At 34.3% G+C, this 15,604-nt stretch overlaps 1 protein-coding gene across 1 annotated transcript; it reads left to right on the forward strand.

The window, feature by feature from the left end:
• LOC104765688 lies at positions 8,425-14,939 on the forward strand. Its single transcript, XM_010489442.1, has 14 exons — positions 8,425-9,005; positions 9,351-9,560; positions 9,681-9,875; positions 9,951-10,315; positions 10,661-10,889; positions 11,039-11,207; positions 11,312-12,544; positions 12,707-12,878; positions 13,213-13,431; positions 13,528-13,665; positions 13,767-14,001; positions 14,095-14,154; positions 14,260-14,331; positions 14,420-14,939. The coding sequence occupies exons 1-14, from the start codon at positions 8,688-8,690 to the stop codon at positions 14,558-14,560; spliced, it is 3,756 nt and encodes a 1,251-aa protein (XP_010487744.1). The 5' UTR covers positions 8,425-8,687; the 3' UTR covers positions 14,561-14,939.

A 15,604-nucleotide genomic window follows, 5' to 3' on the forward strand; every position in this document is an offset into this window, starting at 1 on the left:
GCTAGACTCACCTCGTACTCGTTCGAACTATTCAAATCCTTCCGGAGCTGGTTCGTGATCAGAAGCAGAACCGGCGTCTGATCGTTAAACGACTGAGCAATGGCGTGGTAACCGATCCTCTTATCCGCGAAGCGAGACGACGACACGACCTCTACGGCGTGGAACGCTGCCCAAGACATATCGACGCCGTGGAGTGCGGCGAGGTAAGATAGTTTCTGTAACGCAATGGATTTCGTGGAGAGATCCGTCGATTTGATCTCGCGGCGGATTTCGTCTAGGGATTTAGATATGAAAGAGGAATCTCCGTGTAGCTGGAGACGTATACCTTTGATGAGATCCCCGAGGCTTCGCTGGAACAAGCTGTCCATGAGCGAATTTGAAGACGCCATTTGATAGGAAATGAGAACGAATCCGGGGGGAGGTATGACAACTAAGAGTTATTTGATCTACAGAGTCGTGGGGTTTTTCATGCCGGTGATCGTGATTTGCTCAGTCTCGGATTCTGATGAGAGTCGAACGGAACAGAGGACGTGAAATATTGTTTGGGCTTTTCTGGAAAATAAATGGGCCTTAAGAATAATAAGTCCAATGAACATTATGATTTGTTAGGCCAGATAAGAATAATAAATGATATTCATTAATTTTTTTTTTTTTTTTTTTTAAGCATTAACGAAGATCAGAGGTGATTAATCTTTGAAACAACACATTTTCATCCAAGCTCTCTTATTTGATGAAAGTAGCATTTGGTTTGACAAAATGCATTACTAGAGAAGAGGTTCCAACTGGTTCGTCATAATTTTTTTTAATAAGCTTGTAAGCCAAATTAAACAAGTTGACGGGCCTGAAATCTGATAACTTACAAGCTTCATAAGTCTTTTAATTTGCAAGAAATCATGTGTTGTGTTTGTGTGGCAAATGGAATTTAGATCTTTAAGGAGCCTTCCATTCTTAAAAGAAGTCTTAAACCGCCTCGAAAAGATTATTTCATGAGGACTTACAAAACTCGACAAAAGAAAATCCAAACATGCGTGGATTTTTGTTGAGAGACGTCAAAGAGAGCTAACCAAATTACATTCAGTCAATATATATGTAGGAATTTCTATATAAAAATATCTATTCTTTTAACAACACAAAGATTATATACGTGTGTATATGACTTTGATTGGTTGTAAAGACTAAAGAAAAACAACTATGGCATGATTTTAAGTTACAGACTATTTTTCTATATGGGAAAATATAATATTACAAAGATATTCAATATTTGACATCTAATATATGGAACTTAAATGGATTACGGATATTGTAAACAAATTATAATAATTAAAAACATATATATGAGCGTAAAAGAAAACTTGAGCGTGATTAGGAAAAATCCATCAAATTTCATTTAAGGGATTAGATAGAGGCATTCATCAATTTACAAAGATTATGGGTAGCAAAAAAAAACACTTACAATAATCAAAGGTAATCTTATTATGGTATAATCAAAGTAACTAGACACTCCTATACTATATCTCAACTATCCCATAACAGGAACGAGAGAGTTGAAAAATATATTTTCTTCATTCTATTGTAAACGTTGTACATGATTAAGCTTAATACAAAGCAAACTAAACCAAATACATTAAGCAAACCAGATCTAAACCAGCTATATACACTCAAATACTCTCAACTCCATGTAAACTGAGTCTTCCATAACAATCTTCATGTGAATACACAATAAGCTTTTGGTTTTGCATAAAAACCATCTAAAAACACTCTAATACTATATATTTAACATTTGAAAAGAGTACTACAAGCATGAAACATTTAGTTGTGTTTTTTCAATTTCTGTTTTATCAAATTGAGCTTTTACTTCCTCTTTTACATAAATCATCTTCAAAATTCAAATTCAAATACTTTGGCCAAGTACTCAACAAAGTCAGTACATTTTTTAGTATAGTTGTATACTTGTATCTCTAAAAAATCAAGCTTCATTTTCATTTTGTTTAGAAAACAAAGTGGTCTTTGTTTGGTGATTAAAATTTCAATCTTAAATTATACAATAATATATATAATTTAAGCTTGTTTAAATAAAAATAAGTAATAAGTATGCTTAAACTCGGATGATAAAAAATGGTATAGGAGATCTCTATAATTTACTCTTAGAAAATATCACAAAATTAGGAACATCTAAATATTATTAGAAATTAATGTCTTGAGGAATACATCTAAATATTATTAGAAATTAATGTCTTGAGGAATACATCTAAACCTTTGTTAAGAATCTTACCACCAAATGGTTGAACGTGTGTGTATACGAGAATGATACATTCATATCATGATAAACCATTCAAATATGGAACAACTCTTTGACCAAATAAATCTGATGAATTGATTAGATCTCTAGCGGTAAATCTTTTCAGTTCAAATTGATCTAAATATATAAATTTTAGATTAACATAAGAACAAAGAATAATAAGTCCAATAAACATTTTCAAACAAGTTTATGTTTGTTAGGCAGATTATATATTGGTAATAATAAATTATATATATTAAATGGTATCAAATATTTTTTTACAAACTGTTGTCTACTAAATCTTTCTTTATACAAAAACTTCCATTAGTAATTAACTCAAGTATGCCTAGTGTTCATAAATGTATATACTCGTATTTGAAAGAAAAAAAAACAAGCATATATTTTTTTTTTGTTATTTGTTAAAAGGGTTTTCTTTGTTTGATGTTAGATCAAATTTTAAGCGATCCACATAAATACAATTCATACTTGTTAAAAATAAATAAGTTATTATAGTAGGCTTGAACTTGGAAAGGAAATAGAATATAGCTAGCAGATATATTTACAAAATTGAAACAATTCTAAAATAAATTTGAACGTACGTCAGGTCCTAAACCAATATATACCTCATCAGGAGAAAAAACCAATACCTCATTTTTTTTTTGGGTAAAGAAAATCCAATACCTCATCAAGCATAAAGAAGACACGATTCTAAGTATGACTATATCAATATTCTGTATGCAGCTATATAATATTACATATTTGACATTTGGCAGTATAAACTTAAACATCAACTTTGTTTTCTATTGTTAAGAGTTCATATATCCAAAACTTAAAATATACGTATAGTTCGACCTAATTAACACACCATGCTGGACCTATACATATCCAAAACCTCCNTAGAAATTAATGTCTTGAGGAATACATCTAAATATTATTAGAAATTAATGTCTTGAGGAATACATCTAAACCTTTGTTAAGAATCTTACCACCAAATGGTTGAACGTGTGTGTATACGAGAATGATACATTCATATCATGATAAACCATTCAAATATGGAACAACTCTTTGACCAAATAAATCTGATGAATTGATTAGATCTCTAGCGGTAAATCTTTTCAGTTCAAATTGATCTAAATATATAAATTTTAGATTAACATAAGAACAAAGAATAATAAGTCCAATAAACATTTTCAAACAAGTTTATGTTTGTTAGGCAGATTATATATTGGTAATAATAAATTATATATATTAAATGGTATCAAATATTTTTTTACAAACTGTTGTCTACTAAATCTTTCTTTATACAAAAACTTCCATTAGTAATTAACTCAAGTATGCCTAGTGTTCATAAATGTATATACTCGTATTTGAAAGAAAAAAAAACAAGCATATATTTTTTTTTTGTTATTTGTTAAAAGGGTTTTCTTTGTTTGATGTTAGATCAAATTTTAAGCGATCCACATAAATACAATTCATACTTGTTAAAAATAAATAAGTTATTATAGTAGGCTTGAACTTGGAAAGGAAATAGAATATAGCTAGCAGATATATTTACAAAATTGAAACAATTCTAAAATAAATTTGAACGTACGTCAGGTCCTAAACCAATATATACCTCATCAGGAGAAAAAACCAATACCTCATTTTTTTTTTGGGTAAAGAAAATCCAATACCTCATCAAGCATAAAGAAGACACGATTCTAAGTATGACTATATCAATATTCTGTATGCAGCTATATAATATTACATATTTGACATTTGGCAGTATAAACTTAAACATCAACTTTGTTTTCTATTGTTAAGAGTTCATATATCCAAAACTTAAAATATACGTATAGTTCGACCTAATTAACACACCATGCTGGACCTATACATATCCAAAACCTCCGAATATTTCCTAACTACCGCCCTTTCTAATTTTTTAACAAAAAAAAAACGTTTTACATTAAGTATATTCTTAAACATAGACCCAAAAGTCATGCCACATTTTTAATCTTTCTCGTAAACAATAGTGTCTTTTCTGAAAATTAAGATAACTTATGTTTAGCTAAATAAAGGAAAAGTAATCACAATTATTCATGAATTAACGTAAAGAATTGATGGACGCTCTCGCTTTCGTGGACCTATTTAGGTTTTGTCGTTTTCACAAGGATATAAAAATAAAGTTGAAGTCGAAGTCGAAGTTGAAGTGCGGGTTAAAGATAAAAATCTTTATTTCCTAATCAAAAGAGAGCTAACTGTTTACGCATCTAATATTTTTATAAGTACGGACATACTAAATATAAACAGTTGACATACTTCATACTATAGTACTAAATTACTAATAAACACATAGAGATTCCAGTTTGAAAATACGGCATGGAACGTTTCTAATATATAGTTTACGTATTACTAGTTTCGCAACATAGTTATTCCAATACGCTGAAAACATGGAATCTGCGGGTTTTTTTTCAACGTTTGTGTTCTTTTTTATATACAAGACGGACACATTGGTACATTGGAACTAGACATGGACGTTGGTAGTCTTATGAAGTTGGTCAGATGGTCAACTATTACCATGCATTTGTTGATCATATAAATAATAATAAATAAATATTTTCTAATTTAATTAGTTGCATGGCAAAAAGTATAAAATTAGCAGTAATGTAAAGTCTTGAACTGTGAAGTCTAAATTTTCATGAAAGTATTAAAAAATCAGGACACGCCAATTAGTTATTGTTTGTAAGCTTCAGATTTGATTTTAATAAACATTTTATAATGGCAGAATATATGCACTCTCACATTAATGGTACAAACTACAAAATACTGTGTATCATTTTACTTTGTTGTTTTAATCGTGGGGTTTAGTAATTTTTTTTGAAATGTTATTAAGTTCCATTAGTTTTTGCAATGCTCGCTTTCAATAGCTTCCACTTTGACTTTATAAGTGTTTTGATTAAAGTAAGATCTGCCAAATTTAAGCAAAGGGAGTATATATCTCAAATATATTCTGGACAACTCAATCTGTATCAATCTAATTTATTTTTTATTATTATTATTGTAAAAAAGGTATTTTAGATAAGTTACATGAGCATTGAGCAGTGAATTTTATATTTTATGTGGGTTGTGCATTACTGGTAATGCGTGACGCACTGATCTCCACATGAGATGAAATGTCTTATCTTTGTTAGTGCAATCTGAGTATTGAAAACTATTTAACCAGTATGTTGTGTGTGTGGGATATTGTGTGTTTATTTTAAAGTGGAAGAAACAAACAAAGAGATATTTCAGAGGACACGACTTTGTATTTATCCGACTAAGAACACGACACTCATGAATGATGAAGGTGTTGGTCGGGATTGATGTTAAAGATGTACCAATCACATCACATATGCACATAAACCGTAATTTATAAACCACGATATAAATTAATCATAGAATAGCTTATTACCAAAAATCAAATCGCATGACATTTTTCTTTGAAAACACATACATGCATGTGACATGTCTAATTTGTGATGTAGTAAGCTTTTAAAATTGACTGAATGTGGTCAAACAATAATATTTGTGAAATAAATTAGGTAAATGACAATTAAAGAAAAACAAATTAAGTAAATACACAATAAAGCAAAACTAATTTCTTTATAACTCAGATTTTTTTCCTTTTTTATTTAGTTGTTACATAAAACATATTTTACGTTGTAATGTTTTATTTTATACTGTAAAATAGTATGTTTTATGTCGACCTGTAAGGCTGTAACCAATCCGAAGCACTAAGCTCTAGGAAAAACACTAGACATATCTGATCTTAGTTATTACAACTCCCCGTAAAACAATAAAACTAAACGAATAAACTTAAATATGATGCTAATTATAACCCAGCGATAAGTCTTGAGAATGTATTTCAGAGGACGAGACAAAAAAAAATAGACATTATCCTTTAACGAAAAAGAAAGGAAAAAAGGTGGAAAAAGGATAAATGAAAAGAGAATGATGAGTGATGGATCATAAAAGCCAACCCATTGCATTATACACTTGCACGATTACTTGAAATTCCACATAATTCGGAACAAAAACCAGCTATATATCATTAAAATAGTCAATCAAACTATATAAATTTAATTCGTATTTACTCTTTTAAATGATATACCTTCTAATCATTTAGCCTAGCTAGTTCCAGAAAAATAAGTAAAATAGTTTAGCCCTACGATCATAATTAGTGGTTCGTAGGTGTAGATGCCTCTATCGTTGCGTTTTAATTGGACAAACATCAAAAGAAAAATCCCACCATCTATGATCGACTATAGCCTATAGGTAACAACAGGATCAAAAAAAATATATACAACAAATGATTTTTGTATTATTATGGATAGCATTTTTTTTAATTGAAAGACTATTTATAGTAACTTTGTATTATAGGAGTATAATGGGGTATTACAATCTTCATCATAATCAATCATTAAAACAATATTAATGCGAAACAATAAAATTACGTTTTAACACTTTAATATCATAATTATATATCGCTATATTAATATTTTAAATTATTTATACATTGTTAGTAGTCTATTTTCATACTCCTTCCGTTTCAAAATATAAGATGTTTTGGGTGAAAGCACACATATTAAGAGAAAACCACACTAAAAAAATTAACCAATCATAAACAAGACTGCATAATAAAAAATGTTAAATTAATTTAAAAGTAGCATAGAAACTTGAAAACATCTTATATTATGAAACAAAAAATTTTCTCTAAAACATCCTATATTATAAAACGAATAGAGTATTATATAGCTAGGTGTTATCAATGGGTCTATTGTTTATTTTTCTTATGGGTTACTACTATTGGGTAAAGGTTGCCGTAGAAAACAACGTGGAGCAATGTTGAATTGCTTACATAAAGTTGACCAGTCTCGGTTTCTTCATTCTTGAAGTCAAGAATGGTGAATAATTTAATTTGGTCTAGTTAATAAAATAATAAGGTTGTTGTGTAATCGGGGAAAAGAATAATGAAAAACTTATTATAAAATGGTCCACGAATAAATGTGTTGTGATTTGGTTGAAGGAATGTGTTGTGGAGAAGAGAGCGCGAGTAAAACTTGTTGCTACCCAATTGTCGCCACACTTCCCACACGTCCCATCTTGTGTCTTCTATTTACCTTTCACCACCACCACTCCCTCTTTGTTTTCTGATTTCACCAAAATTAACCACCATTTTCTACTTGATTAATCGTATTCTTTAAACATATATTAAACATTATCGTTTACATCTCTAAGGATTATGATCATGAACATATCTATAAATTTAATTTTCTTTTACTAGCTACTAGTTGCAATATATGTATATATATAAGTGTACCGAGTAATGGCACAAAATTTAATAACTCAATCTAGTAAACCTTAGAGCACATGCAACACAATTAAACAAGTCTAACAACAACCTCAATAATCGCATTCAGTTAAAGCAAAAACCGTGAAGCAAATTATCTAGTTAAATCAATAGTTAAACATAGCTATATGGCTCCTTTAGACCACGAATGGGTAATGGCATCATCATCTCTCCTCCCTGTCATTCCTGATTATTTTAAAGCCAAGTTTCGAATAAACACACGAATCTGTCCTTTAATTATATAATTTATAAAAGAACTTCCAAACCAAACTCATCTTTGCTTTCGAAAGTGCTCGCTCAATAAGCCAACCTCAAACTCAAAAGAAAACATATTAAACCCCATAAACATTTAAGCAATATTTTTATTTGATTACAAAAAAGCGTAATGAAGTCCACGTAAGCACACCAAAACGACGTTTCTGCCCCTGGTCGTAAAGCCTCTTTTTACTCCGAGCGAGAACCAGCGTCCTTGTCTCGCGGACACATATGGACGCTCGCACGTGTCGAGATGTAATCGGTCACGTGCCATCCTGGGTTGGTTGCATCAGCATCCGACGTGGCGATGTGAATGTCCACGTGCTACAAAGCCTTCGTATAGTAGAGAGAGCGAGTATAGATTATATAGCAAACACACCCACCCAATCCCCAAGCACCTTTATTTCATTCATTCATTCATAGAAATAAATTTTTACAACAGTTTTTTTTTCAAAAAAAATATTAGTATAATTTTTCCAGATAACCATTAATAAAAAACGAAAAAAAAAAAAGAAAAAAGAAAAAAAAAGAAAGCAAAAGCAAAATCGAAATCGATATATCAGACAAGGCTCTCGAGAGACCTTTTCTTTCTTCTTTTCCTCTCCTCATCGTCTCCGTTGAACAACACCACCACACAACAAAAAAACAGGCAGATCATTTCTATGGTGAAACGAGCTCAGATTTGAAAATTGAAGGGGGTTTCGTAGACAAGGAAGGAGCAGAAGTGTTGAACGAACGAACGAAGACGGAGGAGTATAAATCTCTCTTTTTTGTGGGGGAGGGAAAATGGCGACGCCGTTGCCAGATTTTGAGGCGGCGAGAGGTGGCGGAGGAGTTGCGTCTTCTACAACCACGGTCCTCACGAGCTCTGTTTCTTCTTCTCGTCCGTCCCCTGTGGCGAATTCCTTCTCCGAAGACGCCCAAGAGATTTCGCCGATCCTGATTTTCCTGTTCTTTCATAAAGCAGTATGTAGTGAGCTTGAAGCTCTTCATAGATTGGCGCTTGAGTTTGCTACTGGTCACCATGTCGATCTCCGGCTGCTTCGTGAACGGTACCGGTCCCTCAGATCGATCTATAAGCATCACTGCAATGCCGAAGACGAGGTAATGCCCGTTACCTAGCTTATTCTCATCATATCTTGTACACTGCTAAATTCAGAATTTGGAACCGTCTCTACTTGGAATTTGAACTCTTAAGACATTTTGACGTTTTACCAATTGGGGGAATTCTTGGTTGCCACATATAATTTGTATAAGATGCAATGCTAAGTTTTATATTGGTTGATGCTTCCAAACCATTGTAATACTTCGTATAGCTGCAAATTTGTCTAAATCTGATCTTGTAAGTCTCTGTTAGTTTTTTTTGGAGATAGGGAATCTATTTCAGTATATGTGTATTGATGGAGGTAGGAAAAGTTGTTGACAATTGCAAATGTGTTGTGGATGTAGGTGATATTTTCAGCACTTGACATACGTGTGAAGAATGTAGCGCAGACGTATTCTCTTGAACACAAGGGGGAAAGCACTCTTTTCGATCATCTCTTTGAGCTGTTGAATTCTGCCACGGAAACCGATGAAAGTTACCGCAGGGAGTTGGCTCGTTGTACTGGAGCACTTCAGACTTCTGTTAGCCAGCACTTGGCTAAAGAACAGAAACAGGTATTGTTTTCCTTCACTTCTTCACAGATGCAGGTTCTCTCTGTTGATTTCTATTAACACAGATCCAACACTATAGCATTATGCATTGGTCTTTATTAAGTATTCTTGGCTCACTGACAGGTCTTCCCCTTACTTATTGAGAAATTCAAGTATGAGGAGCAAGCTTACATAGTCTGGCGGTTTCTCTGCAGTATTCCTGTGAATATGCTTGCCGTGTTCCTTCCATGGATTTCTTCGTCCATTTCAATAGAGGAAAGCAAGGAGATGCAAACATGCTTAAGGAAGATAGTTCCCGGCGAGAAGCTCCTTCAGCAGGTAAGTTTTGAATTAAGATCCAACATTCTAAGTGAAAACACTTTGGCTTGTTAATTGATATTTTCCTTCTTGAAGGTTATTTTCACATGGTTGGGAGGGAAAAGTGATACTGTGGCTTCGTGTCGCATAGAAGATTCTATGTTCCAGTGCTGTCTAGATTCTTCTAGCAGCATGCTTCCTTGCAAAGCAAGCAGAGCACAGTGCGCATGTGAGGGGTCCAAGGTCGGGAAGAGAAAGTACCCAGAGCTTACTAAGTTTGATTCTTTCGATGCTCAGATGCACCCAATTGATGAGATAAAGCTTTGGCACAAGTCAATCAACAAGGAGATGAAAGAAATAGCCGATGAGGCTAGGAAGATTCAGCTGTCTGGAGATTTTTCGGATTTATCTGCGTTTGATGAACGCTTACAATATATTGCTGAAGTGTGCATCTTCCATAGGTATTTCTTGCATCCTATTATTTACAATGAAAACAGAATAATTTCTACAGTATTTTGCTATTGTGTATTGGCTATCTTTTGTGAGACTATTCTATACTGCGATTGATTGAGATAAATAACTAGATTTCTTTCAAAAGTTGATGTAGTTGGCCGCTTAAAAATGTTTGCTAGCTGATGATGGGTGTTTACTTTCAAGTTATATGGATGTTGTTCATTTTTGCTCTTCTCATGCTTCAGCACGTTTCTGCGTTAGAGTGTTATCAACATACAATTTTTTGATGTTTTGACAGAGATTGGAATGTCATGGGTCTATTTCTGAGATGATGTGTTTGTTTGTCGTTGCAGTCTTGCAGAGGACAAGATCATATTTCCAGCAGTAGATGGAGAGTTTTCATTTTCCGAGGAGCACGATGAAGAAGAAAATCAGTTTAATGAATTTCGATGCTTAATTGAAAATATAAAGAGTGCTGGAGCCTGTTCTACTTCGGCTGCTGAATTTTACACCAAGCTGTGCTCACATGCTGATCAAATAATGGAAACTATTCAAAGGCATTTCCACAATGAGGAAATTCAGGTGAACTATTGCTTTGCGTGCTATGACATTTGATTTGGTAAACAGGTGAACTATGAAAGTTTGGCATAAGATCAGTTGATACCAATACCATATGCTATGAGGATCCAAGATGCCAATTAAGGATGTTGGCTAACTTATAATGCTTGCAGGTGCTACCCCTTGCACGAAAGAACTTCAGCTTTAAAAGACAACAAGAACTTCTCTATCAAAGTCTGTGTATAATGCCATTGAGACTAATTGAACGAGTTTTGCCATGGTTGACGGCATCATTAACAGAAGAGGAAGCTAAGAATTTTCTGAGGAACTTGCATGCTGGAGGTACAATCTACCATACATTTAAAAAAAAAAAGAATTTTAACCTTTTTTCAAATTATTAGTTACTCACAGTTTTGCAAAATTACATGGTTTCCTTGTGGTTTCAGCACCTAAATCGGATGTTGCTCTCGTTACTCTTTTCTCTGGTTGGGCATGCAAAGGACGCAAAGCCGGGGAATGCTTGTCTCCAAACGGGAATGGTTTATGCCCTGCTAAAACACTAAGCAACATTAAAGAAGTCAACCTTCAGTCATGTAATGGTTGTACGTCTGCGCCATGCGCGAGTAAGAGTATACAATCGTGTTGCCAGCATCAGGATGAAAGGCCTGCTAAGCGAACTGCTGTGTTGTCTTGTGAAAAAAAGGCCACCACTCACTCGTCAGAAGTTGCAAATGGGTGCAAGCCATCTGAAAATGGTAGGTCATGCTGTGTTCCAGATCTTGGAGTCAACAATAACTGTCTGGAACTTGGTTCTCTTCCAGCAGCGAAAGCTATGAGATCTTCTTCGCTAAATTCTGCTGCGCCCGCTCTTAATTCCAGCCTCTTTATTTGGGAAATGGATAGCAACAGCTTTGGTACTGGACATTCCGAGCGGCCAGTTGCTACAATATTCAAGTTTCATAAGGCCATTAGCAAAGATCTGGAGTTTCTTGATGTTGAATCTGGAAAGCTCATTGATTGCGATGAAACATTTATTCGTCAATTCATTGGTCGGTTTCACCTACTCTGGGGTTTCTATAAGGCACACAGTAATGCTGAAGATGATATCCTATTTCCAGCACTGGAATCAAAGGAGACACTTCATAATGTCAGTCACTCTTACACGCTCGACCATAAACAGGAGGAGAAGTTGTTTGGAGATATTTATAGTGTCCTTACTGAACTTTCAATTCTTCATGAGAAGTTACAGAGTGATTCTATGATGGCGGACATAGCTCAAACTGACACTGTCCAGACTGATATTAATAACGGTGACTTCAAGAAGAAGTACAATGAGCTGGCTACAAAGCTACAAGGGATGTGTAAATCCATTAAAATCACATTGGATCAGCACATTTTCTTGGAGGAACTGGAGCTATGGCCTCTATTTGACAAACACTTCTCCATTCAAGAGCAAGACAAAATTGTGGGTCGTATAATCGGAACGACGGGTGCTGAAGTTCTTCAGTCTATGTTACCATGGGTGACGTCTGCCCTTTCTGAAGATGAGCAAAACAGAATGATGGATACCTGGAAGCAGGCAACCAAGAACACAATGTTCGATGAATGGCTCAATGAGTGCTGGAAAGGATCACCCGACTCATCCTCAACAGAAACATCCAAACCTAGCCCACAGAAAGGTAAAATCAGTCGCTTAACTTTATTTCACCAACTTAATATCTAGAAATTTTAATGAACTTTAGTGTTTCTGCTTTTGACTACATAATTCATACTTAATCTGACTGCTATAGTTTCTCTGTGCCAAGTTTGTTTTGCTTATGTCAAGTTTGTTTTCCATATAGATAATGATCATCAAGAAATCTTGGACCAAACTGGTGAACTCTTTAAGCCGGGGTGGAAAGATATTTTCCGCATGAATCAGAACGAACTAGAGGCTGAAATCAGGAAAGTTTATCAGGATTCAACACTTGATCCGAGGAGAAAAGATTATCTTGTCCAAAACTGGAGGACCAGGTCAGATTTCTTTCTCTATTTCCATGCGTGGATCCTTCATTCCTTTTTCATGCATACCTGAATCAAAATTAGAACCCCCAATCGTAATACATTTCCCTGTATTATTTGAAATGTTTTTCCGCAATGTGGAAGAGTATAAGGGGTGCGTCTTTCCCAGTTTCCTAATCCGAAATGATCTTCTCAGTTTGTTTACCCCTGTGTATGTATATGTGTGTGCTTCCTTGATTGAACAATCTTAGTGAACCTATAATCTCATTCACATGTCCCTCATACCTGGATACTGTTTGTTTTAGAGTAACATTTATTTGAAATTTTCTGTTGGTGCTTTTATCAGTCGATGGATTGCGGCTCAGCAAAAATTACCTAAGGAAACAGAGACTGCATTAAATGGGGATGTTGAACTTGGATGTTCCCCGTCCTTTCGAGATCCTGAGAAGCAGATATATGGATGCGAGCATTACAAGCGTAACTGCAAGCTTCGAGCTGCCTGTTGTGATCAGTTGTTTACTTGTAGGTTTTGCCATGACAAAGTAAGCGACCATTCCATGGATAGGTAAGATCTAATGCCAATCTCCCTTGCTTAGATTAATACTCCTTTCCTTTTTCTCTTTTCTCAGTGATATGATTTTATATCTGGAACACTTTACAGAAAATTGGTGACGGAAATGCTCTGCATGCGGTGCCTCAAGGTGCAACCTGTTGGCCCCATCTGCACAACGCCTTCATGTGAAGGATTCCCAATGGCAAAGCATTACTGCAGTATTTGCAAACTTTTCGATGATGAAAGGTAAGCAAAACCCAACAATTCATAAACCAATCAATTTACCATTGGCAGAAACCAAACTTGAGAAGCTTTTCTAACCTTGGGAAACTATTATCTGCCTTCAGGGCTGTTTACCACTGTCCATTCTGCAACCTTTGCCGGGTCGGGGAGGGACTGGGAATTGATTTCTTCCATTGCATGACATGTAACTGTTGCCTAGGGATGAAATTAGTAAACCACAAGTGCCTCGAGAAGAGCCTCGAGACAAATTGCCCCATCTGCTGCGAATTTCTTTTCACATCGAGTGAAGCAGTTAGAGCCTTACCATGTGGTCACTACATGCACTCAGCTTGCTTCCAGGTTTGGAAATCTCTCTTTCTGTTACTAAACTCGTTTGTTTTTGATTTATCGCCTTAAATCAGGACACTTACTGTTACTCCGTTGTTTTTTCAGGCTTACACTTGCAGCCACTACACATGTCCAATCTGTGGAAAATCATTAGGAGATATGGCGGTAAGATGATTCCCGCCCTTCAAAAGCGTGATGTGCAAATCACATCACAACAAATATCGTTCACTGAACTTATATTCTCTTTTATTTCTTTTGCAAACTCCACAGGTTTATTTCGGTATGCTTGATGCACTGTTAGCTGCAGAAGAACTCCCAGAAGAATACAAAAATCGCTGTCAGGTGAGAAACACTAAAACTGCTGCTCCTTGAAAATCTCTTTTACTCTTTGTCATTTCATTTCATAACACACATACACACAATGTTTCAGGACATTCTATGTAATGACTGTGAACGCAAAGGAACAACACGGTTCCATTGGTTGTACCATAAATGCGGCAGCTGCGGTTCTTACAATACCCGTGTGATCAAGACCGAAACAACTCCCCCAGACTGCTCAACCTCATCCTGAGAACACTGTGAGAGGATTCACTTTCTTCTTCTTTTTTTTTTTTTTTTTTTCTCTCTCTTAAATTCGGGTATTACTTTCTGTTTCGCACAACAACAATGTGGAGAAGGTTTGATAATCAAAATGCCCGTTGATAGAATTTTTTTAAAATTTGTATAGTCTCCTGAGATATTAAGATTTTGAAAAGAGTCTTATTTAGGTTACCATACATTTTGGCTTTTTGAACAAAGCTAGAACTCGTTTGTTTCTAAAACATCCCAATACCATTTTTTTCACATTCACATTCACATATCCGATATTTGTTTTTCCGTAAGCTGACACTTTTTTTTCTTTCTTTGAAGAGTGTAAATAGTTACAGTTTTAATGTAAAACTTTTATTTCTTCTTACATTTACTAGTTTTTAAACGTTTACGAGGGAAAATCTATCAGAGTTGGTTAAAAGAAAATGACAGTTTACTACTGTAGTATGTTCATTGCTTTGAATAAGATGGGTTTAGTTTGTTTGTTTTTTCTTCATTACTAATAGAAATCAAACAAAATTCGAAAAGCTGACAGAATTAGTCGATCGTAAATAAAATATTCGTTGGAACAAAACAAATAAACTATTGATCGGAAATAAGATATTCAATTATAATAGTTGTTGTTGAGTAAAGAAGTTTAAATATTAATAAGAAACAGTTTATATGATCAAGCTAATCCTATTTGCATTTAGTTTGTGATTCTACCAATTGTAAAATGTAACAACTAAAATACAAATATTTGTAGGATATTAATTTACATTTTATTTTGCTACAATACAATTTTATCTGATTGGGCAGAAGAGGTCGACTAATTTTTTGAATAGAAACCGCATTTTATAGTAATCACTAATCAAGTTGTGAAGGATGATTTAGTAACAAGAAGACGGGTCCGGGAAGAAAAAAATAAAAACACAAGTACAACGTTACAATCGCGTCCCCTAACTCTCTCTCTCTCTCTCTCCCCGAATAATTCGAACAGAAGAAATATAATTTCCTGAGAAATACACAAAAAAACAACGAAGGAAAA

Source organism: Camelina sativa, chromosome 19, assembly GCF_000633955.1.
Source record: "Camelina sativa cultivar DH55 chromosome 19, Cs, whole genome shotgun sequence".
Lineage (NCBI taxonomy): Eukaryota > Viridiplantae > Streptophyta > Magnoliopsida > Brassicales > Brassicaceae > Camelina > Camelina sativa.

Coding starts and splice junctions, on each gene's coding strand:
- LOC104765688 (XM_010489442.1), top strand. CDS start 8,688: ATGGCGACGCCGTTGCCAGATTTTGAGGCGGCGAGAGGTGGCGGAGGA. Junction 9,876..9,950: donor GCGAGAAGCTCCTTCAGCAG/GTAAGTTTTGAA, acceptor TCCTTCTTGAAG/GTTATTTTCACATGGTTGGG. Junction 10,316..10,660: donor GAAGTGTGCATCTTCCATAG/GTATTTCTTGCA, acceptor TTGTCGTTGCAG/TCTTGCAGAGGACAAGATCA.